Source organism: Podarcis gaigeae, assembly GCF_964106915.1.
Source record: "Podarcis gaigeae genome assembly, chromosome: 10".
In the NCBI taxonomy this organism is placed as follows: domain Eukaryota; kingdom Metazoa; phylum Chordata; class Lepidosauria; order Squamata; family Lacertidae; genus Podarcis; species Podarcis gaigeae.
In genome coordinates, this window is record NC_139686.1 from 29,533,354 (window position 1) to 29,559,086 (window position 25,733).

General features: G+C 41.2%; 1 protein-coding gene across 2 annotated transcripts; it reads right to left on the reverse strand.

Annotated features, from left to right (window-relative positions):
- Positions 1 to 1,104: 1,104 nt before the first annotated feature.
- On the reverse strand, positions 1,105 to 25,675 carry FAM227A (family with sequence similarity 227 member A). 2 transcript variants are annotated; one of them, XM_083701155.1, is made up of 17 exons: positions 25,523 to 25,645; positions 24,481 to 24,546; positions 23,905 to 24,042; positions 21,920 to 22,005; positions 21,309 to 21,378; positions 14,618 to 14,682; positions 13,961 to 14,107; positions 12,116 to 12,217; positions 10,744 to 10,848; positions 10,062 to 10,185; positions 8,386 to 8,493; positions 6,662 to 6,732; positions 6,082 to 6,154; positions 5,034 to 5,152; positions 3,800 to 3,957; positions 2,469 to 2,618; positions 1,105 to 1,289 (listed from the first exon to the last, which is right to left on the reverse strand). In XM_083701155.1, the coding sequence occupies exons 3-17, from the start codon at positions 24,023 to 24,025 to the stop codon at positions 1,166 to 1,168; spliced, it is 1,623 nt and encodes a 540-aa protein (XP_083557281.1). In that variant the 5' UTR covers positions 24,026 to 24,042; positions 24,481 to 24,546; positions 25,523 to 25,645; the 3' UTR covers positions 1,105 to 1,165. The 2 variants fall into 2 exon arrangements, with proteins under 2 accessions (XP_083557281.1, XP_083557280.1); XM_083701154.1 differs by lacking the exon at positions 24,481 to 24,546 and having other exon boundaries at positions 25,523 to 25,675.
- Positions 25,676 to 25,733: the final 58 nt, after the last annotated feature.

Below are 25,733 nucleotides of genomic sequence, written 5' to 3' on the forward strand. Positions count from 1 at the left end.
AGTACTTTTATGGGCATAAAATACTAAATGCTGCATCCCTGAGACCACCAACACTGAAGACCAGCACATTCAGTTCACTGGGCTGCAGGGTAAGATGTGAAGTAGAGAAAGATCATACTGCCTTGTGTCACAGCACTGATTAAGGAGCCTTTGAAATAATTGAAAAAGGTAGTCAATTCTGATTTTAAACAAATATTGTCAAACACAAGTTCAGACCTTCGAAGTGTACTAAATTAGTGTTTCTCTGCATTGTGTTCAGAATAACTGCATGAAATACATACTGACAGTTGTAATGCACTGTTGAAATAATGTAAATGACCGATTTGTGTTAAATATATGGATATTGCAAAAAGCCATTATTTCAGCACATAATGGTAGATTTTCAAAAGCAATGTAGGTTGGGATTTTTAACATTTCAAAATGCTGCCCCTTAAAGGTAAATATTACAATTTTATTTTCATGAAAACAGAAAACAAGGTGAAGAGAAAACACATATGCTTAAATATAGCTTTCCAAGTAAGTATGCTAAGATCTAGAAGATGTATAGGGATCTAGGCAGCAAAAATAAAATTTCTAAAGACAGCTTCCAGGTGCCTCTAAACCAGGCATGGGTAACCTGTGATTCTTCAGAGGTTGCTGGATTCCAGTTTCCATAAACCCCAGCTGGTGTGGGATGATGGATCAGAGATTATGACAGTTGTAATCTAGCAAAATATGGAGAGTCCCAAAATCCACACCCCTGCTTTATACTTAGTCTGTCTAGCCTAGGATATATCTGAGCCCTGCTTTTAAGTCCCATTCATAGTCAATATATTATTGAAATGGACACGGGCAAACAGTGGTATAAAAATGAGGACCCCCTCTTAAAATAATTCAACATAAATGACATGCCTGAATTAATGAAGGAAACTCCCTCTCAACCAGTACTCACCTTACTCCTGTAATGCAGTAATACACAATTGCTTCTAATCAGAAATGCTTTTGTACATCTCTTTGCACCAAATCTAGGTTAATTTCCTTTAAACATTCTTTTTATAAAGCAGATAGTAACAATGTTTATAGAAGAGCTTCTCTCAAATAGATTCAATTTGAACTTAAGTCTCATTCATTTCAAAAAGAGAAAACTAAATTTATTGCTAGGGCCACATGTAAGTTAACAAGTCAGTTAGTTGAACGTGACTTTTGGGGTGCGGCATATAAACTTGTCCGAAGAACTCAGTCCCTCTGCGCAAGAAAACAACTCTTTCTGCTTTTGGGCCTGCTTTTTCATCTCTTCCAGCATCTCTTGCCTATGGTGACAAGGAAAAAGTGTAATTAATTATGCTTGAAATTAATTTAAAGAAAAAGCCATTAAATTTAAGGAAGGTGAAGAGAAACCTCTGGAGCCAAGTGAGGATTCCCAGGTAAGATCCTCCCTCTATTGTATGGGCAGGTAATCCCTCCCCTACCTGGCCTGGTCTCCTTGGCAAGGCTTCCCCCAGGTGGGATTGGACAACTGACTGAGGTAGGCGGAGACCTCCAGGTATCCCACCTGAGGGAAGGCAAAGCCAAGCCTATGCTGATGGGGCCGCTCCAGATCTAGGGCTGTGCGCGTCCACGCAAAGGGTGCCCCCCGTTATAAGCGGGGAGCGGTCATTGCAGAAAATTAGGGTTACTTTCACAATGTTCATTTACTGTGAAATAGCCACACTCTGATTACTCATTTTTTATAAGGCCATCTGCACATCATGAATAAAACACAAGGACAGACAACCACGTTGAGAGGGACATAGTCTTGCTGAAGTTTATCCTTAAATATGCCTAAATGAGCCCTCCATCATAAACAGGGAAAGCACACGACTTCAGTTTTTTAAAAAAGTTTTTTAAAAAAGTTAATGCAATTGTGCAGACATGTGCAGGGAGAGTTGTTCTGCTCACGAGGGATTATCACAAGTAAAACATTTAATTTTAAATGCTGGGAAAATGACAAGTCCATGCAATAGAAGTACAAAACTGAGAGGCAGTATGTGGACTGGTACAATAAATGCACAAGTTTAACTGTACACTACAGTATAAGGCAACACAGCAAAAATACAAGGATGGCTAAAACAAGAAAGGAGTTTCTGATTAAACAGCAAGAAGAACTTTCTGACAATAAGAGCTGTTCAACATTGGAATGATCTCCCTCAGGAAGCAGTGGACTATCCTTAACTGGAGGTTTTTAAGCAGAGGTTTAATGGCCATCTATCATGGATAATTTAGCTGAGATTTCTGCATTGCAGGGAGTTGGACTAGAAGACCCTTCGGGTCCCTTCCAATGCTACAATTCTAAGCTATCTGAACTGTCATGACAGTTCTTAGTGTTAGCAAACAGCAACCATGCATTGGCTATGCATACAGCTGATCGTGGAAAGGCCCTTAGACAGTCCAGTCTTCTTCATGTTGAGATTGTAATGTATAAAGCTGTACTTAACAAGCTCTTTAAATACCTGAAAACCAACAGGTTATACTTGCTCAGTTGATCAAATTTCCTCGTTTCTCTCCGGTGTCTCCGATAAGTCTTCATGAAATCTTTGTGCCTCTGGCGGAGGCTCTGAAAACTTTGCTTGATCACTTCTGCATATGTCTGGGCAGAATCCGTGATTTCAGAAGTAAAGGAAAATTTTAATCCAATTGCTTCCCTCAAGCATACCAAAGAGAACATGTACTGAGCTTTGGGGGGGGGCGGGGTGTGTGAGGGGAAGCATATTCTGTAATTATCTGAGAATAAAACTCAGTCAATGGCAACTCTATGGATAATGCAAAACTATTTTTCAGAAATCTGTTACACCAGTTGAGATGGACATCAGTAGCAGCTTGGGGGAGGAAGCACCAATCTGCAAAGGACCCTTAACATCTGGCTACTTAAGCAGCCATTTACAGGCCAGGGTTATTTCCTCCAAGACCTGTTGTGCGATGCAGAAATTCATCCGCTTTGGGGCATCCAAAGACTGGAAGGTGAGGGAGGCCTTTGCCTCACCTGTAATTCTTGCATCTACCACCAGGAGCCAAGGAACTAAGTAGATATCAAAATCAGCCAGGGTGAGAAAGCCCTGCCCCGTGAGTGGAACTCTAATATCCAAATTTTTTTTGTACAGCATTTTAACAATATTGTACACTCTCCCAAGGACTTTGGTTAGTAGGCAGGGTATAAATATTTCAAATACACAGATGTAAATATATTGAAATAAATGGGCTTAAGCATGCATAACTGTGCTGGATAGGGGCCATTATCTTTAAATATGGGTCTAAAGTAGACTGAAGAATTGTGCATGCACACGAAAGCTCATACCAAGAACTAACTTAGTTGGTCTTTAAGGTGCTACTGGAAGGAATTTTTTTTGTTTTGACCATCAGATACTGAGAGCACATCCAGTACTTCGCTACTGTTCTGCATTATTTCACAGAAAGATCAGGAACAATGAGCAAACTGCTATTCAAGTTTGTCTTCCTTCATGATCATCTCACTCAAGAATTCCTGACGGAGGTTCAGAGGAACTGCATGGTTCCCAGAACATTGTCAAAAATTACTTTGTATATTTACACCCCTTGATACCTGGGACTCTTTGATGTGGCTTAGTTTGAATTGTTAAGTGTGGACATTTTTTAAAACAACAACAACCCTAATGCTCTATTGTCCTAAATATAAGCTATGAACTGATCAACATACTGTATAATGCACTGTTCATAAGTAATTCTGAATTGGTGAATCATGAACAAAAATGTAGCTATATAAAAGAATTTCCCATCCTCATTTCCCTTGAACAGTTCATAAGGATATGGTATTGGCTTGCAAATTGCCCTCCTGCTTAAAAATATGTCACATCCTGCCTTTGATACAGCATTCCGCTTCTGAAGAAAGTGCTGAATTAGTGGGCAGTGACCATGAATATTCAAGTGGTGCCAGGTGTACTCAGGACCAGAACTGGCTGGATGTGACTAGAAGATAAATGAGGACAGTGGTTACTTCTATTACACTCAGATTTGTGGATGTAGTAGCATCTTACAACTGTAATTGTTTCCATCCAGAGTAAATGCTAACAGAACTTTGATAATATTCAAACTATCCGCAACAACCATTGCTAACACTTTGTTAGCTTCTCAAATATAAAAATATAAAAAATAGCTTCTCAAAGTCTTCCTGAATTTTGATGGAGAACATTCTCCAAACATTCCTCAGCTACCATTTGATATTCAATCATTTTGAATCCAAGAATTTGACACCCAATAATTTTGCAGCAGCAGCTAACGTTTGATGGCAAAAGGCATGTAGTATTCAACATTTGGTAATAGCTGGCAGCTATTCATTCTATTTCACTTTATGCGCAACAGAATTCAGTATACTTTGATGCATTTGTTCTTTTAACCTATCAGGGGAAGTAACAAATCAAAAGCAGTAAAATTTTACGTTTATGTTGCATTTCACGTCAGAAACCTTGAATTGTTGCATCCAATTTTCACAACAAAAACCAAAGGGAAAGATTTGAAATATCTGCAGGATCTGACATCTTTCCGAAGGGCCTGTAAGATGGAACTATTCCGCCATGCCTTTGGTCAGGGCCCAGTCTGACCCCCTCTACTTCTATAAGATCCTTTTATAAGACCCTGCATGTAAGTGGTCTCCGAAACTGTTCCCAATGTCCCACCCAGTAAGGCCAGCACAAATAGCTGGGCCTAGCAAGCACTTAATGTTCCCAACCCTTATAGTTATAATTTGTGGGTTGCCATCTGATTTTATTCTGACCTTAGCTTGATTCTAAGTTGTATTTTAATTGATTGTTTGATTCTATGTTTTTAATGTATTATATATTCTGATGTTAGCCACCCTGAGCCAGGTCCTGACCGGGGATGGCAGGGTATAAATAAAATTATTATTATTATTATCCTAGCTGAATAAACTTTCTTTTCTGTATTGAATTCAAAGGACATCTGTATAAGCAGTAGGGATATGTTACTATCTTATCCTCAAGTAATTGTGCTATTTTAAAATGTCTCCTCTACATGAATTACATTACCTCTCGAGGAAGCAAAGCAATCTTCAGTTTCTTTTTTGATGAGCGTTGATGCTTCTGTGATGAATGCTGCTCATCATCCTCTGTAGTCCTCAAAGAGTGAAAATATAGACTCATTTTTTCTAGGGGTTGGGGGAGGGAGAAAAAGCTTCTCAGTTGTTATGTAAGCTGTCTCTTAATTTAAAAAGAATGACTAACAACAACAACTTTTTATTTATACCCCCGCCCTCCCTGGCTGATTAAAATACAGCTTAAAATGCAGCCTCGTTTTACTGGGAGCCCATACACATAATATATGAAGAAATGAGAGAACATTCCATGCTTTATCCAAAGGAGAGATTAATAATAATAATAATAATAATAATAATAATAATAATAATAATAATTTATACTCCGCCCATCTGGCTGGGTTTCCCCAGCCACTCTGGGCAGCTTCCACCAGAATATTAAAATACAATAACCTATTAAACATTAAAAACTTCCCTAAACAGGGCTGCCTTCAGATGTCTTCTAAAAGTCTGGTACAGTGGTACCTTGGGTTACAGTCACTTCAGGTTACAGACTCCGCTAACCCAGAAATAGTACCTCGGGTTAAGAACTTTGCTTCAGGATGAGAATAGAAATTGCGCAGCGGCGGTGCAGTAGCAGTGGGAGGCCCCATCAGCTAAAGTGGTACCTCAGGTTAAGAACAGTTTCAGGTTAAGAACGGACCTCCAGAACGAATTAAGTTCTTAACCCAAGGTACCACTGTAGTTGTTTTTCTCTTTGACATCTGGTGGGAGGGCGTTCCACAGGGCGGGTGCCACTACCGAGAAGGCCCCCTGCCTGGTTCTCTGTAACTTGGCTTCTCGCCGAGTCTGTAACCTGAAGCATATGTAACCTGAGGTACCACTGTAATTCATCTACATCTCTTACTTATGAGTCATGACAACACACGCTTCCATACACTCACTTGGAAAAAGCATGCCACATCAATGCTGTTAGCGCAATGGAGGACTCTAATGTTTACAACAGATCTTGCATACATTTATCAAATTTTTCACTGTATTACCTTCCAAAGGAAACTGCTTTTGAATTTTTTTCCTGGAGACAGACTTCTTGACTTTTTTAATGGCTGTATGCTTCTAGATCACAAGAGATGAAGAAAAAATTCATACCACATTTATGTTTTTACATATTAAATTTGGGTGGGGAGGAGTAGGTTTGGAGATTTTAAAAAGGAGGAAAGGACTTTAAATATTGGGACATTATTCAGGTAGCATTTTTCATTTCTTTTTAATAGATCAGTGCTCACTCTTATTTACCAAATGCAATACAGCATTGAGAAGAGTTACTGGTACTATTTTCTTAAAATCATTGTACCATGGGGCTTATAGACTTTAAGTCATATGAGCAAATGCCTCGATCGATAGGAGCACCAGACTCTTAATCTCAAGGTCGTGGGTTCAAGCTCCAAGTAGGGCAAGATTCCTGTTGGACTAGGTGATCCTTGTAGTCACTTCCAACTGTACAATATGATTCTATGAGTTGATTCTCCACCTGCTCTGGTATAATCTTTCGTCTATCTTTAGAACACTTTGCCCATATTAACAGCCCCTATACTGATGCTTGCAAATGAAATAACCTATTACCTTTCGGAGTGTCAATGGGTGCTTCCGTGTAGTACCAGGTAACGCATAGTTGCTAAAGGAAATATCACAGCCTGTGGAAATCAAAGTTGCTTATTATAAATTATTTCCTTATTACCTATGATTGGGTGAATAGGGAATTTCTCTCTCTGCCTGGGACACAGAACACACTTACCACAATGCACACTTTATACTTCTTGCATATGCAGTTTGATTCTTTGGGGGATTTCTCAGAATCCTACTGAAATGATGAGGATTCTTCCTCTACCCCAGCCAGTACACAGCCATCTTCCTTCCTAGACCATCAGTTATGAGGCTCATATGGAAGCTGACCCCAAATGGTTCTAAACTAGCCAGCTACGAGCTGAACAATCATGAACACTGATTCAAGGGGGTAAATCCCATCAAAATAGGGAAGTGGATAAAGGCAGTGCTCCCTTCACAGCTGGATGTCAGCTCCTATGAAAGACAGTCCTCTGATCTATAGTACCTGGAACTGAATCTCCTCCTACACCACAAATATACTATATCAGACCTCCTGACATGTTGATTACACAGGGCTGTATCCAATACTACAGCTCTACTCAAGTAGCAGAGTCACATGCACACAATGGAACTTTTTCTCCTGTGCCCTCCAGCCCGCCCTGCTCAAAATCAGCTCCCGAACATTGTGAGACCCTCCAAAGGAGATCTGCAGAATGCACAGGTGAAACAAAATTCCCACTGTGCAAGTGGTATTCTGCTTGCCCAGTACCGGAATACAACCCACAATAATGAACCTTAAGGAGAGGGAAATCCTCTTAAAAGCAATTTGCAAATGCTGCCTCCAACAGAAAAAACCCAAGAAAGATTCTTTACAAAACTACGCTTACCCACTATAGTGAGTCCATGGCACCACAATCTGTGCTGGTGCAGAAATGGTTAAGAGATTGGAAATGCACAATAGGATTGCATACATGTGCAAATATATGCATTCAAACTGCCTTCTCCAAGTATGAAACTGCAGAATTTTATCCTTTGCAAATGCTCCATTTTGAATCCAACCCGTTTTTCCCAACTAGAGAAAGGAAGTTCCCAAATTGGCAGGCACTTCCTAATTAGGACCATAAGCCAGACATTCCCTACCACTGGCTTAGCGTGTTGGACTAGGATGACCCAGAGTCAAATCTTCACTCAGGCATAAGAAAAACTTTGGACCATTGACTGCTTCTCTGCCGAACCTAGTTCACAGGATTGATGTGAGAAAATAAGAGGGAGCAGAAAAACCCTGTGTGCTGCCTTGAATTCCTTGGAGAAATAGCAGGATATCATCATCATCATCAACAACAACAACAACGAAACACATACCAGCAACATCTGTAAAAGACGCCAAATATTAAGAGGCACACTGGGCATTGTTACAAGTCTTTCTTACAGCTTCCAGTAATTCTACATCACTTATCAATTTCTCCCAATTGTCAATACATTAAAAAACAAGCAACCAAAAGGCACCCTTCCCCCCCACCCAAAATGCCCATTTTTAAAGCATCCTTAAACAGAAAGTTGAAACTAACTAAATAAAATTGCATACAAAAATGTAACTATTAGGAGAAAGCGACATACATTCTGGTGACTTTTCATGCGATTTTTTTAAAAAAATTGCAAACTGATGTGGATTTGCAAAGAACTAAACTTAATATCTGAAAAATGAGAAACTGAAATTAAAAGTTTTGCTAATCTTGACTTACCAGTCCCTAATTTTCCTTTTCCAGACAGCAAATCTTCTCTTCTGGATCGCTCTGGCTCCAACTGGGAATAATCCCATTTAGTATAACTCCCTGGTGCATTCAAGCTACCTATATGGGGCGAGGGGGAGGACAGATAGTGAGAAGCAAAAGAATGCACTCGTTATTATCATCTATACACAGTAAATCGTAACTTATTGGACAGTGTTATGTATGACTGGGACACGGGTGGCGCTGTGGGTTAAACCACAGAGCCTAGGACTTGCTGATCATTAGGTTGACGGTTCGAATCCCCGCAACAGGTTGAGCTCCCGTTGCTTGGTCCCTGCTCCTGCCAACCTAGCAGTTTGAAAGCACGTCAAAGTGCAAGTAGATAAATAGGCGGGAAGGTAAACGGCGTTTCCATGCGCTGCTCTGGTTCACCAGAAGCGGCTTAGTCATGCTGGCCACATGACCTGGAAGCTGTACGCCGGCTCCCTTGGCCAATAAAGCAAGATGAGTGCCGCAACCCCAGAGTCGATCATGACTGGACCTAAGTCAGGGGTCCCTTTACCTTTACTATGTATGATTATGTTTTATGTTGGAAAAAGACAGCCTCCACCCAAGGACTGAAGCATGCCCAATGGGTTCTTCACTTTTTAATGCCTTCATGCCATATTGCAAACTGCTTCTGAAAGATGCCTCACTTTCCAAAACCATTTCCAAAGTGGCACGGAGAACGGCTGTTTAACAAATACAACTGCAAATCCCCCCTTGGGCACATATAAGTATCTTAAACAACACAGAGTTTTATAGCACCTTAAAGACTAACTGGTTCATTGTGGCATAAACTTTGATCATCTGATGAACTGCATCCTTATCCATAAAAGTATATTCCTTAATAAATGTGTTAATTCTTTTAAGGTACTACAGGACTGCTAGGTGCTTTTGTTACAGCAAACTAACATGGCTCTTCTCTGGAACTTATAACTAGTCAAGTGATTATTTGGATTCGACTGTAGGGTAAGAGAAAGAAGCCTAAGGATAGCTCAAAAATGTCAAGATGAGACACATTTCTTTTTTTAAAAAAACTTATTTTTATTCATTTTCCATAACCAAACAACAGCAAAGAAAGAAAAAGAAAAATAGCCAACACATACCAAGAAAAGAAAAAGAAAAGAAAAGAAAACATCAACCAAATCAAAACACCTAAACCAACCAAAAAACAAACATTAATTAACAATAAATAACATTTGACTTCCCTCCATCTCGGTTTTAGGTTATGTGAATATTAAATCCATTCTGCAGTTTTTCATTTTTTAGCGTAAACACATCGCAAGGGTTATATTAAACCTACTGTGATTTTTATATCTCTAGAATTTGTTTCCATATATGTTATGAATTTAGACCAATTGTCAATAAACCTTGAACCTTTTTGCTGTCTAATGTTCTGCGTCATTTTTGCCAGATCCATATACTCAAATAATTTAATTTGCCATTTTATAGTTCAAATCGGGGGGAAATAAATACAGTAAATGGACAAAAGTACAAAGATTCCCAAAACGTTTAGGGGTATGCGTACCCCTGTGTCCCCCCAGAAAAAAGCACTGCCATAAACATCACTGCATTGTGTGAAACATGGATCTCCAATCAAAGTCTATACAGCTCCCTTCATAAGCAAGGAGAACAGGCCATCTCACCTCGCAGCCACTCGGAGAATATATCACAGAGCCCGGCCTTGAATTCATGTGTATTGAACCAGGACCTTGAGAAACAGTAGCAGAAGCAGGTGTACACAGCTTGACTCAGCAGTGAAGGGAAAAGCTAAAACCAAGGCAGGGGAAATCAGAGCTCAAATAAATTGGTTAACTGCAACTGTTAACTGTTAACATGTTAAGTTAATGATGTGATCCACAATCATGCTGTGGGTTTTGAAATACTAAATACCAGGTCAGGTGAGTGGTTGTCACTGTCACCACAGTACAGTGGTACCTCTGGTTACGAACTTAATGCGTTCCAGAGGTCTGTTCTTAACCTGAAAGCGTTCTTAACCTGAGGTACCACTTAAACTAATGGGGTCTCCTGCTGCCGCCACACCGCAGGAGCACAATTTCTGTTCTCATCCTGGGGCAAGGTTCTTAACCCAAGGTACTACTTCCAGGTTAGCGGAGTTTGTAACCTGAAGTGTTTGTAACCTGAGGTGTTTGTAACCCGAGGTACCACTGTACAAGGATAGGGGAAAGTTAAGCCTTCCCAGCACCATAACAGTAAGCAATATCAGGGTGAAAATTAGTATTCGGAAAATAACTCTCATTGGCACAAATGGGAGTTTAACTGCTTGAAACCAGCTATCTCTTTATGGATTTTTTTTTTCATACTTACTGTAAGGATGAGTTCCTGACTGGCAACCTTGTGACAGCCCAACAGAACGCGAGAATAATTTTCTGAAATGCGTTCGAACAAACGCCCCTGAATCTCTTGATTCGGCTATTGGGAGAGAAATCAAGGTGAGGCGTTTGCAATGAGGCTTCAGAAAGGTAGGATAAACTGCAAACCTACACATAGTGAAATGAAAGCTACTTATACATGAGACTGCCTTTGAAAAGCATACAGAAACTTCACCTGGTTCAAAATACAGCTGCCAGACCATTAGCTGGAGTTCACAGTAGTGAATAGGCTTCTGATTTGATATTAGGCACAATACTAAGGGCTACTGCAGACATATAGTGTTAACTTGGCTGAGACCCAGGTATCTCTGATAGTAAGTGCAACATCAACTCTAAAAGCATTAGTTTTATCATGATTTGATAATGCTATCATACTGGTTTCTGTGTTAAACTGTTTCCTTTGCTAATGTTTTAAAGGTTTCGTTGTGATTTTTTAATTTTTATTTGTTGGCTGCTTTGTGAATTCCTGTGATTATAAATAATACTATTATAAAAAATGATAAATAACTTAAAAGAAAGAAATGGCTACATAATGAAGAAAAGCAGGACAGGCGTTGGATCGAAGGATGCTATGTGGCAGTTGTCTAAATATAAGGGTCCCTCCAGACTGGTTTGTGTGGGTGGGTAGGTGGGTGTATTCTGCAAAATGCCATTGATTCAAAGCATTTGTGCATTAGTGATGGATTTATACTGGATCATCCACACACCAGTCTGCTTTATTAGCTGTTTGCCAATGCATCTCCAACGTTATTGCGTGATGGCCATCTTGAAGGGCGTTCTTGCACTGAAGTGCAACAAAAGCAGGACCAAAAACAAACAAACAAAAACAAACAGACTAGAAAAGTTTCAGGATTTCAGCAGGAAATTATGAGATATGCACTGACTGCAAACAGTATGTCTACCCTGAAACTTATCCAGGCACAAACTTCATTGAAAGCAGGACTGTGTATAACTGTCCCGACACAAAACATCAAGAATGCACAATAATTAAAGAGGATGTCTAAAGCGTCCCTGAAAGATGATGCAGTCAGTGCTTATTTAATGACTTAAAGGGCAGGTCATCCCTATGTGGCACTGAAAGTGAGGCTAGCAAGCAGGTCCAAAGCAGAAGTTACAGGTTTTTTGTGCCTCTGCAATGCAATAAAAAAAAATATGGAATCTTCATTTGCAGTTGCCAGGCTGGCACTGGGACTAGCATTAAAAGAGGAATGCACTGTCTCTAAATAAACTGAGCAGCTGCAAATCAGAAACAAAAAATCCGGAGGAAAAGATCTTCCAAGCCCCCAATATTCAGCCTTTATTCTTACATGATACAAGTGCAGAAACTGCCACCAGAAACTGTCCAGCAAAATAGCTTGGATACATGGCGCATCGAGAAACTTTTGCAGCATCTTTGAAGCCCAGCGTGTCTTTAAAGAAATTAAACAGGAATATAATGGTCTTAAATCAAGATTATGGATTCTGATCATACTGCATGTGTTAATTAGCTGAACAATAAATGTATCACCATGGCCTTGTTAATTGTAACTCTTTTGCTTTTGTGTAATTATTACTGTTGCTTACTTTTACATTTCCATTTTCATTTCCTCTGACCTCACTCCTCTTCAGTCTCTGCTCCATACTATTGGTACATCCAGACTAGTGTTTATTATGGGATGAGTGCTCTTCACTCTTCATCCTTGCAAGTTTTTTTTTTTGTAATGCCCCAAAATGTCATAATCATCAAAAGGCAGATCTACCCGTTCCCAATTTAATCCAAATTTACACTTTCTATAGAAAATCCCGTAAGTTTCCCCCCCCCCAAAAAAAAAACCTGTTGCCAACAATCTGTTTGCAACATCTCAATGACCCATTTACATTATTTAACTCCTGTCTGGAAAACCCACATGGTGTGTGTGTGCCTGACAATTTAGGATTAAATTTCATGCATCTGATGAACTGAATTCCAGTCCATGAAAGCTTATGCCATAAGAAATCTGTTAATCTTTAAATTGCCAAAAGACTCTATGGTCTAAGGAGCACTGTAAGGGTCTGGCCTGAACCTTTGATTTTTTGCACTGGATTCTGGCTCTCCTGTATCTTCTCCCCCCCCCCCCCCTTTTAAAAATTGTTACTTTGCTTACAGGGTGGCTTTCCTGCTGAAGGTCAGCTCAAATATGAATCCATAATGAGTATCAGTACATGCAAATTTTATGCAAATATGTGTGATTGGCTGTGCCCCAAGTCTTTCAAAGGCCTAGCAATGCTCCTGATGGTCTAGAACAGAGCTTTCCAAACTTTTCATGTTGGTGACACACTTTTGGGACATGCATCATTTCATGACACAGTAATTCAGTTTTACTAGCAAACCAGAGGTTAAACTAACCCCTCTCCAGCCCTGGGAGGGGTGCAGGAAGTGTTCGCGTGACACACCAACACACTGCAGTCGACACACAAATGTGTCACGACTCACAGTTTGGAAAGCTCTGGTCTAGAAGTTTCAGAACTTGATTTCACATCCTGGTTTGTTGTCCAAGATTAACCAGAGTTTTCCAGTTGAGATATAATGGGGAAATGTGGTATAAGAAACACTGGATGTTTCAACTGTGCCTTGAGAGAGAATGAATAATGGAAGGAAGGAAGGAAGCAGGCAGGCACAATGCTCATTCTCAGGCCAATTAACCATGGCTATTATAGCAAGATCATAACTCCTGTACCAGATTATACACTTTGGTCAACTCCAGGTTTAAGAGAGCCCTGGTTAACATGTCCTTTAGTGAGCTCTGTCCTCTGTCAGTGGGCCCTAACTTACCAAGCCGCAGTCGCAGCTTTCCAAGCGGATAAGCAACTGGGGCTAACCACTGTTTTAACTGCCTACAATGCCGCAAGGGTGATGCTAGGTTGAGCCACCTGGGGCTGTTCAGAGTGATAGACCAGGAAAACCAACAAACGGGAGGGCGAGGGAAGTCATCAGATGTGACCCCTGCCAGGATGCTGTGGCCCTAGCAACTGCCTGAAGGTGCCTGGTGCTGACACTGCCCCAGCTATACTATCTTGCGCCGCATAAATACACATCAAAAAAGTATGTATGGCCCTACATTATCAATTCACCCCTACTGTCTCCCTCATCCAGCCTGCTATCAACTTCTGAATGTTTGAGATATGCAGCGTACCTTACCAACTGGTGTTTTACCCTGGGCACGAATCACCTTCTCCAAAATTTCACTCAGCTCTATTCCATTTGGCAATGGTGTAGGTTTCTCCTTACAGTATCCTGGGTATTGATATAATTCCACAAGTTTATCCTTTTCTGTTACCATCTAGGGGTTAAAAAAACAATTAATACATGAGAAATCAAGAAGACACTCAGCCCACAATTCAACCCAGTGAGCACTCTAAGGACAGTCTGTTGACATTCCAGAGTTTCTGGGACTCACCAGAGTCCTGACAAAAATCACCTTCATACACAGCAATGGTTAACTATTAACAAACCTAGTGCCATATTCAGCCTTAGCTCTCCCTCTAGAATTAGGTACTAATAATATCTTAGCTTGTTTTCAGGACTGTGGCGAGTAAAAGGATGTGGGGAAAAACCTTTGAACATTCAAAAGCACTGTACTGTACAAATACTATCGACTAGTGTTATATAAATGAAACAATTATTATAGGAGTGTATAATGGATTAAAAAGACCAACTATCTGATTCATCATGAGACCTTCCTAGGCACTTGTGTCACAATTCATCTCATACTTCCTGAGCATCTAGGATTCTGAATCTTTCTAATATGCACAGGAATCAATGACTCCTGATCCCTCACATGCCATCATACCTTTTTCTGAGCTATTTTCTCTGTAGCATGCTTCCCAAACTTCTGTGTCACCTTCTGGTCTCTCTCTACAGCATAAGGAAAAAAAATGGCCACCCTTAGCATATGAAGAGCATTTTAGGACGAAATGGACAACCTTTTCGCATGAATTGGTTAAATAAGAGCAGTGGATTTGGGGTTGTGGTTTCAAATATTTTTGCTCCACCAGAAAAATGAAGTAGCATATTTTCCCCTTTCCACTGCACTCCACCACATGCCTGTGCCAGTTTTTAATGGTACTATAAAAGGTAAAGGGACCCCTGATCATTAGGTCCAGTTGTGACCGACTCTGGGGTTGTGGCACTCATCCCGCTTTATTAGTCGAGGGAGCCGGCCAATGGTACTATAGTAGGTAGCAAATGGATTCCAAGCAAAGGGAGGTTTGTTATTTGTCAGTGGTTTGTGTGGGTACTGTGGCCACCCCAGAACGAAGTGAGCCCATACAGATGACCAGGAGCCAGAGTGGTATAGTGGACAGCATGCTGAACCAATGCTTGGTTAAACTGGAACTCTAAACAGGCCTTGAGACTAAATATATTCACTAGGGTTTTGCTCTGAGCAAAGAGCATAACACTAACATAAGTAATCAGAGAAAACTCAAATTGAATTAATTATCATTTATTGAGGGGGGTTCCCAAAGCTTCCCACCGAAGTTCCCCAAGTGGCCTACCATAAAGGGGAATTTCCCTGCAGTGACCAGTATTATGCTTGTATTTGCTTAATGAAATCCCCAGTGCCTAGTTCAAAGCCCTGATTTGACCATAAATTATCCTCTGCAAGTAATAGCTTCCCTCCAGTAAGCATCCTCTTCCCTAATTAAATTCAGCACCTTCTTTTGTATTTTCCAATATATCTAAGCTCAGTCCATGCCAGGAACACAGTTACTTTCTTAAATGTACTTTGACTGGCTAAGATGCTCAACTGATTCTACTGCAACTCTGCTCTGGGAAACCTGTTGCTATCAAAGGGTTAAAAGGTAGCAGAAACGCTCTAATCACTGAGCAGCTGGAGGTCATTAGGCTTCCAGGAACATGAGTTTGTATAAATAGTCTCCTGTGTGTTTGTTCTTCCCTTCCTTTCTCCCCCTTTTTGGGCGTGTTTGCTGAGATGTGTGGTTCTTCGCCAGGGTTGTTTTTTGTTTTGTAAATAAACCTTATCTTTGAGTTACAAACCGCATGCTCCAAGACTCCTCTTTGAAAAGATACTGCCTCTCCTGCCCTTCTTCAACTGCTGTGCGAAATACTCTGCTGTAGTGGGACTTGTGACGATGGAAGCGCACTGGGCATTTACATTAAACTAATTAAAGTTTAATGGGACAGGTTATGGATGTTTGTACGTCAAGAAGGAGCTAAAGAGTGCAGTTCAGAGTGATTTATGCAAGGACTGGAGCGAAGTCAGAAGCGGTTGCCGACAACGAAAGCTTTCAAAGCAGCTTGAGTCCTGCAATGTGCCTAGAAAAGTTTTAAACAGGCACTGAGCAGTTTGTACTCGCTGGAAGACGTCTTATTCTTCAAGGAGCCACCTCAGCAGCTGGGAGACGGTCTACAGGTGTGTGAGTATCGTTCCTAAGCCCCAGGGAGGATGGCAGAGTCCCAGGAAAGTTTTTCTGTCCCGTTTACGCGACTCCATGGGAAAAATTGGCAAGATTGGAAGGCTAGAGTGAGGGTTTGGTTGCAAGCAAAAGAGTTGTGGAGTTGTACTGAAGCACCGCCTTTACAGGCAGCTGCAGACGCGTCTGCAGAAGACAAAGCAACAGCAGCAGCTTCACAGAAACGTGACAGGAAAGCCTAAGGTCTACTAGTTTTGGCAGTGGGACCAGAACAAATGCCTTATGTTTCTGAGTTAAAGAACACGCATGAGGTCTGGACGGTTCTGCAGCGGTTAAATTCCAGAAACACTGCGGGGGCCAAGATCCATGCTACAAGATGTTTGTTTGATTTACGTCTCCAACCGGGAGCGTGTGTGAAAGAACATATTGCCAAAATGGTGTCTGCCTTTAATCAACTAAGACAGCTGGGCATTCCTTTCTCTATGGAGCAGCAGTCATACATATTGTTGTCTTCTCTTGATAAAAGCTATGAGACTCTAGCTCTAACTTTGGAAGCTATGCCTTCAACTGAATTAACCCTTGAATACATTTCATCTCGGCTTGCAGATGAACAGGATAAAAGGCAAAGAGAAAGAGGTTTGTCTTCAAAGGGGAGTTATGCTGTGCCTAAGAGTGTTGATGCTGAGTTTGAGCACACAGTAAATGCTTTTGCAGCTAGACACTGTTTTCGCTGTGGTTCCCCTTCCCATTTAATTAGGAATTGCACACGTGAACCTGGTCAAGACAGCACCAAGGCCGTTACCCCTAGTTACCAGACAAGGAGTTCCAGGGGACGTCGAAGAAGAGGAGGAGGTCGTGGCTACTCCCACAGCACACAGCACATGGCTTCAGTAATGGCGTTGATGCAAGGGCGTGGCCAAGGCAGCAATCTACGCTGGTTGATCGACAGTGGTGCATCTCACCACCTGGTGGCGCCATCTAGTGTCCGTTTGCAGAATTGCAGACATTTGCAAACCCTTAAAGTTGTGACAATGGCAGATTCAACTAAACGTTCCTTAGAGACCGTAGGCACAGTGTTCTTGAAATGTTTGCAAACAGAAATTGATGCCTACGTGCTAAAGGGATTGAAGGGGTGTATTTTGTCTGTGTCAGAACTTGATAGAAATGGGTTTAAAACTGTGTTTGAAAATGGGGTTTGCACTATTTCAAAGAATAACGTATCTCTTTTGCAGGTGGAATGCAGAGATGGGTTATATTATTTTGAGACAAGTCCAGATGAAGTTGAACAGGTTCATGCTGGTTGTGTGAACACGCCTACCCATAATTCTTGTGTCCATTTATGGCACCGCCGTCTGGGACATATTAATTTTCAGTATGTTAAAAGGCAACCTGAATTATCAGAAGGGTGCAAAATGAACAAATGTACTAAGTATTTGGATTGTACTGCATGCAAAAGGGCGAAGGTTCATAGATGCAGCTATCCCAGTTCAGATAGGAAATCTGACAAAGTATTCCAACTTGTGCATATGGACCTATGTGGCCCAATGCCTGTTGCTAGCATGGGAGGTTCGAGGTATGCACTGTGTCTCTCGGATGACAAAACAAAGGTTACATGGTTTTTTCCTCTCAAAACAAAAGCAGATACTGCAGAAACAGTTAAAAATTGGGTTCATGCAGTAGAACTTGAATTCGGTACTAGAGTACTTGCTTTTCAGACAGACAGAGGGTCAGAATTTACCGGGTCTGTGTTGCAGAATTTCTTTAAGAAAAAGGGAATTAAGCATCGTCTGTCTACACCTTATTCCCCCCAAGAAGGAGGCGTGGCCGAACGTAAAAATAGGGTTCTGCAAGAGTTGGCAAACTCTATGTTGTTTGATGCTAAACTCCCTCAAAGTTACTGGGCGGAAGCCTGGCAGGCGGCTACTCATATTCTGAACCGAGTATATAATTCTGTAATTGGCACTACCCCTTATTTTGCTTTATATGGGAAGAAGCCCAAAATTAATTACTTTCGGGTGTTTGGATGTCCAGCCTATGTACTTATCCCAAAAGCGTTAAGGAAAAAGGGAGGTCCAAGGGCTAGGAAACTCATCTTTTGTGGGTACGAACCACACGCCAAATCTTGGAGGTTCGTGAACCCAAATGGGGATACTACAAGAGTGGTCCTCAGTAGGAGCGCTGAATTTTGTGAGCAATCTGGATGGACTCACTTACATGCTAACCCTGACATTTTGAGAGATGATTTAGGCATTTATGCTGAGAATGAAAGTCCAGAGAGTAGTGAGCCAGAAGAGGATGGTGCACATGGTTCAGATGCAGATTCTGACCAGGCACAAGGTTCTTCTCCTAAGGTAGAAAAGCCAAAATCTAGGGGTGTTCCAACATCGCCAGTCAGTAGGCCTAGCAGACAGCAAAAGCGAAGCAGGTCACCTGCAACACCAAGCCCAAGGGAGGTATCTAAACGGAGGTCTTTATCCCTAGAGGCACATCCAGGTATAAAGTCTGAGACAGATTCTGACAGCCAACGGTCAGAGGGGGCACAAGAGGAACAATTGCGCAGGTCAAATCGTGCCACAAAGGGCAAGCCGCCAGAGCGGTTTAAGGTGACAAGTGTATACGTAAATATGGCACAGTGTGAGCCAGATAGCTATATGGAGGTACAACAGCTTCCAAGCTCAGAAGCCGTTAAGTGGCAGGAAGCAATGGAAAAAGAGATGGCTTCAATGAAGTCTCTCGGTGTGTTTACAAGTACAGAGCTTCCGAAAGGGCAACAAGCTGTAGGTTGTCGATGGGTATATCGTTTAAAGCCCACAACTACTGAAGAGTTGCAATATAAAGCCCGACTAGTTGCAAAAGGGTTTTCGCAGCGCAAAGGTGTTCACTATTCTCAAATCTATGCCCCAACTTCAAGATCGGAGTCATTAAGAATGCTTTTAGCCTCTTCAGCTAAGAAGGGAAATAAGCTGTTTCATTTTGATGTCAATGTGGCTTATTTAAATGCAGACTTACAGGAGGAAGTCTATATGACACCACCACCAGGTTTTGAAAGAGACAAGCCAAACCAGGTCTGGCGCCTACACAAATCCATTTATGGGTTGAAACAGTCCGCCCGTAATTGGAATTCCTGCTTAAACGATGCTCTAGAGAGCATGGGGTTCAGAAAGAGCGCAGCAGATGCGTGTCTTTATCTAAAAGGCTCGGGGTGTGAACAAGAAGCAGTTTTGATATTTGTTGACGATTTATTATACAGTGGAAAGGATGATAAACTTGCACAACAATTTGCCACAAAGCTTGGAGAAAGGTTTCAGATAAAATCACTAGGCAATGTATCTGTTTATCTAGGAGTTAAAATTCAGCAAGATGAAAATGGGAACTATTGGCTCAGCCAAGAAGCTAAGATCCAGCAGTTGCTGGAAAGGTTTAAAATGGACAACTGTGCTGATGTTAAAACCCCAATGGAGCTAAGTTACATAAAGGATGCTCAAGCCGAGCAACAGACAGAGTTCAGTAATCCCGGGGTTTACCAGTCAGCGATAGGCAGTCTACTCCACATTGCACAGTGGACTCGGCCCGATATAACATATGCTGTCAACATGCTGTGTAGACAAGCTGAAAAACCATCAATGCATGCTTGGCAAGGAGTAAAAAGAGTTTTAAGGTATCTCCAAACTACCAAAAGGTTTCGCTTAAAACTATCAGCAGAGGGCAGCACACAACTTGAATGTTGGGCCGACAGCAGTTGGGCAGATGCTGGACCAGATAGAAAATCAGTGTCAGGAATGGCGATAAAATTTGGAAATGCACTAATTGGTTGGAGATCAAGAAAGCAGTCACTTATAGCTTTAAGTTCAACTGAATCTGAGTTCAATGCATTATCAGATGTATGTAGAGAACTGGAATTTTATAAGCAACTGGTACAAGAATTGTTTGGAGAATGTTCCCTACCTATCAGAGTGTGGGAAGACAACCAACCTTGTATTAAACTAGCTAAATCAGGTCAATTCAAGGCACACACAAAACACTTGGATATCCGTTATCAAAATGTATGCCAAAGTGTAAAACAAGGTTTAATTGAAAAAAAGTATTGTCCAAGCCAAGAAAATCTCGCAGACGGTTTTACGAAAGCTTTGGGTCCGCAATCTCATAAATGTTTCTGTTCAGGTTTAAATTTGAATTAAGGTTGGTACAGCTCAGTGTTACGAGCGAGAGGGGGTGTTGCTATCAAAGGGTTAAAAGGTAGCAGAAACGCTCTAATCACTGAGCAGCTGGAGGTCATTAGGCTTCCAGGAACATGAGTTTGTATAAATAGTCTCCTGTGTGTTTGTTCTTCCCTTCCTTTCTCCCCCTTTTTGGGCGTGTTTGCTGAGATGTGTGGTTCTTCGCCAGGGTTGTTTTTTGTTTTGTAAATAAACCTTATCTTTGAGTTACAAACCTCAATGCTCCAAGACTCCTCTTTGAAAAGATACTGCCTCTCCTGCCCTTCTTCAACTGCTGTGCGAAATACTCTGCTGTAGTGGGACTTGTGACGATGGAAGCGCACTGGGCATTTACATTAAACTAATTAAAGTTTAATGGGACAAAACCTAATTGTTGCGACTCATGACATCTCATGACCTGTTTTTGTTATTACTAAATCTTATCCATGTCTGTCCCTGGACATCAGGGGAAAAAACCCTTTACAAATTCAGGCTAACGCTCACTGATAATTTTTTCCTCTATAACCAGATTCTTCTCACACTCCCAAGTTGTTCAGTATTTTGGGACACAAAAAGAGAATAAAATGGTGATGGCAGTGTGGAGCCAAATAGCCATGTATTCCAACCTCAGTGCCTTGGAGAAAGAGTAAGACAAAATGGTAATATTTATCTCCCTCTCTAATCCTTCCTTAGGGCAGAGATTATGGGAGGTCCCTATTTATCCACGCAACAACTTGGCGGACGGTGATTTATTGCCAAGAGTTCTAACCGCAGTTAGCACAAATCATGGTTTGGCATGTCTGAACTACAGGACAAAATACAAATTTACTCGAATAAATATGTTCTAACAATAACATCATTTTTAAGGGGTTAGAGCCTCCATTTCATATTTGGTAGTATTAATGCATACCTTTTGCCCTAACTGATCTTGATACTTTTCTGGATGTCTTGCGTCTCTTGAGCCCCATTTCCCCAATCACCTTCAATGAGAAAAATAATGGAAAAGGGTGGTTAGGCACTAACTTCCTACAAGGTCCTGGAATTTACCTTCTTTGTATTCAGTAAGAGAGGCATTATTAATTCCCTCACTATCTTGTAATTCTTTTAACACTGAGTTTCAGTTAAAACCTGAACATTCTTCAGGAACCTAAGAAATGTATTTGAAATTAGGATTAGAAATGTGAGTAAAATAAAATATTTGACAACTAGGAGATCTTGTCAATAAATATATGTGCATGAAAAATATGGGGATTCAAAAACTTGCAACATTTAGACCTAGCTGGTGCGATAGCATCATTGTACCTGATGTCTCCTATTCTCTGGTTCAACACAGTTATATTAGTGCTGATCTAGGACTTCACCTCCGCTTTAAAAAAACAACAGCAGCAACAACTGATTTTCAGTTTGTCATCCAAAAGGCTAAGATATATACTTTGACCAAGCATCTATTATTTAGAAGTAGCATCAGAAAAACACAGTGGGATTTCTTGTATAAAGTGCTGATAAGATTTCTTTACTCACTCCTTCGCTACTGTCATATCTTTTCAGACCCAGTTCTAAGTGAGAAATTTTCTGGTTCACTTGCCCTATGCTGCCAATGACGTACACTACCAGATATTTGTTAAGGAATATTTTGAAAACCTTCAAAGCATATGCAAAATTCTTCCTCCTCCTTTTTGTTAAACCTCCTATTGCCATCACTTAAATGCTATATTTATTTTATAAACTGCTACACACCACCCCGATCTTCCTGAATGGTATGAAATTCCAGGGGTTGCAGACATGCTTACTAGGGTCTGTATTGCCTTTTGAGGCACAACAGAGACTGTGGTGTCTTTATGATATATGATTTTATTACACATATACAACCTGGACCTAGATGGAGCGATTGCAGGGCATTCACATCCTATGAGGGTCTGACTTCCCCCTTAAGTGCAGCATTGCTTTCAAAGGACAGCCACCTTCTGTGATTCTTAGTTCCAGCTTGTTATCCCCAACTCACATGGAGTTCTGCCCCTCCTTCTCCTTCTTGCTGCTAATTGACTCAAAGGACCTCCCCACAGTCTACATCATTCAAAGTTGAAACCCTCATTCTAGCCCACTAGCACTCAACAAAGAATACCCACTCCTCCTTGCCTGGCAGTCTTGACCTCTGATGGTTTCCTTGATGGTCCATGACTGGTCTGTGTCCTCTGCTAATGGCCCATCTAGCTAGCTCTGCAAAGCTGGCTTGGCTCCTTAGCATAGCTAAATCCAGGAGATTTCTATGTTTGGCAAAATTTAATCAAATCTTGATTAATTCTGACTTTTACTACATCCAGGAATTATTGGGAGGATCTGGCACACCGGAATTTAGGGGAATCTGCCCCCCCCCCCACAAACCAGCTACTCTTGGGGCTTCCAGCATATATAAAAACATAACAAAACATGAAACATTAATAAACTTCCCTATACAGGGCTACCTTCAGATGTCTTCTAAAGGAATGTTGCTACTGCTCGGCAGAGCCCAACTTTTTTAGCAATGTGTTATGTGTATGTTGGCAGGACGCGGGTGGCGCTGTGGGTAAAACCTCAGCGCCTAGGACCTGCTGATCGCATGGTCAGTGGTTCGAATCCCCGCGGCAGGGTGCGCTCCCATCGTTCAGTCCCAGCGCTTGCCAACCTAGCAGTTTGAAAGCACCCCCGGGTGCAAGTAGATAAATAAGGACCGCTTACCAGCGGGAAGGTAAACGGCGTTCCGTGTGCTGCGCTGGCTCGCCAGATGCAGCTTGTCACGCTGGCCACGTGACCCAGAAGTATCTGCGGACAGTGCTGGCTCCCAGCCTATAGAGTGAGATGAGTGCACAACCCTAGAGTCTGTCAAGACTGGCCCGTACGGGCAGGGGTACCTTTACCTTTACCTTTTTATGTGTATGTTGAGTCAACAAGTGTTCAACTGACTGCCTGACTTTGACCACATGCTGCTTGCTGCCCCACTAGATGCAAGACAAATAATAGTATTTCCTTATTTCAACTCACACAACTATCATGTAAGACTGAATGCAATTATATTTCTTTTTTTCATGACAAAGTATCTAGGTTTGGGGATGATGACCAAGTTTGTCATACATCAGGAAAATTCCTGACATGTCCTGGTTTTTAGGGTGTAAAAATGGCGTCGGAGGTGAATTTTGTTGAATGTCAGGGAAAACCCAGATGTATGGCAACATGATGGAAAAAGCAATGGAAACAGCTCAAAAAGCTTAAAATAACTGTAGGTTATTTTACAACAATGTAGGTTTGTTCTCCAAAAAAGTTCCACAACTTTATGGGTGTCAGGAATTTTACTCTTTGAAATATGGCAACCCAAATGATGACTCAAGATTTCTCCAAACCTCAAAAAAATGAGGTTCAAGTACCAAATAAGTATTACCCAAACACTTTAAAGCAAAAGTAAAACAGATATATATGATACAAGCTATATATTTATTTACACATACATTGTTAACTATAGGAACAAAGGATACATCGTGGTTTGTCATCTAATGTGCAAGTGACGGTGTCTCTCTTTTTTTCTTGGGTTGCTGATGGCAATATCAAGAATCCCTTCAAAGGGCTCACAAATGATTTAATAGTTACAAATTGCATCTTGAAATTACTAAATCCTAAAAAATAAAGTGGCGACAACACATTTATATTAAACACGCATTTCCCCACAAACTTGCTTGCTATTTTGTTCCCAAAGCATGATCACATTTAAATTAACTTTTCCAATTATTGACTTGAGCTGATTTAACCTAGAGGGCTATTTAGGGTTCCTCATGTGGATACCAAAAGGGTTACTTTATAAATATAACACTTCTGCCCCACTCCCCTCCACCAAATATAGCTTAGTAAGAAAGGGTCCCATGGGGAAAATTATTCTAATTTGTCTTCCTTAATTTGTAGTAATTACAGCTGCCAACTCAGAGGCAGCAATTTGGAATTCTAGCTGTAGTTAGGTATTCCCAGAAGAAATTTCAAGCCTGAAAATCACAACTATTAACTGCATTGTTCTCCACTGCACGGAGGGATAGCAAAGTATCAGGATTTTATGAAGCTACCAGAATTTTGTTTCTTGTTCTGTCACACACATTAGTTTTCTTGCTAGTGTTACTTTTTCATTCAAACTGTGAAGAGACACATAAAATTGTATTACCTTTGATTATAATTTTTTCAAATATAAAAAATGTGTATTTTAGCATTCTGAGGCTACATTATATACACTTCCTTCCGAGTAAAAATGTGCAAATTCTAATCAGCCTAAAAGTATCATTACATTGCACAGGTGTATTCTCTACACAATTTGGCAACTTTATTTCCAAGAAAACGTGTCCAGCACTGGAGTGCTTCGCATATCAATGTGCAGCCCGATCCTGTGCATGTTTATCCAAAGGTGAAATGGGTCAGGATAGGGTGGGAGGAAGAGGTTTGTTATGTTTTAATCACTTCTGCACACTCTTAGAAAAACTGTAAATTTCATGATGGTGATCACCAGGAAATTAAAACATGAAACTGAAATACCTTAATGACCTTCTATATATGCCAATGCTGCAGCTAATGCATGGTATAAAATTGATTGCCCCATCTCAAAAAGAACAGTGTAGAACTGGGAAAGGGGCAGACAAAATAACCAAGGGCTTGGGAGAACCTTTCCTACAAGGAAATGTACGACTATTTCAAAATTTATCAGTAGCAACATAAAACTGTCGATAAGAAAACTACCAGTTTACACCACATCTGCACCAAGCATTTAAAGCACAATACTACTTTTAACAGTCATGGGTGATGGGTGATGAACAGTCATTAGTTATGGCCTAGGCTGAATTAAGGGAAGAACTGTCCACCAGGCATGCAGAGCTTTGCCGATGCAGATCTCCCAGACTGGTCGCCAGATTAAGACTGTGAAGAAAATGCCAGCAAAATGAGAGCAACAAAGTGAACAATAATAGTCCATGTATGATGATCTCCCCCGCCTTTCCTTTGGGAAGCTTATAGAGGCTCATCAGGAAAAAAAGACGTTGATGGTCGACGTGAAAAAACAACGTTCCCAACTTATTCGGGTGTTACATAGCATCAAAGTAACACAGGGGCGCCCATACGCACCGGAGTGAAAGGGCGGGAAGAGGCGCCTCCTTGCCCACGCAGCTGTGGGACCCTGTTTGTTTCTTCGGGACCCCAAGAGGGCCGATATTATAAACGCTCCTTGCCCCTCCAATCACGCCGGATTCTCTGCCGACCACCCCCACAACGGGCCCTTTTATGTCCTCCTCCCTGAGCGTTCTTCCGTCACCGTGGCAACTACTCGGAGCAAACC

Bases quoted from the DNA above. Each gene is read 5' to 3' on its own strand.
- FAM227A (XM_083701154.1), bottom strand. From the start codon at position 24,025: ATGCAATTTGTAACTATTAAATCATTTGTGAGCCCTTTGAAGGGATTC. The intron at 22,006-23,904 runs GTATCCTTTGTT...AATATCTGGTAG, and splicing joins ATTAGATGACAAACCACGAT to TGTACGTCATTGGCAGCATA. The intron at 2,619-3,799 runs ATATCCTTATGA...TTCTGAAATCAC, and splicing joins GCAATTTGCAAGCCAATACC to GGATTCTGCCCAGACATATG.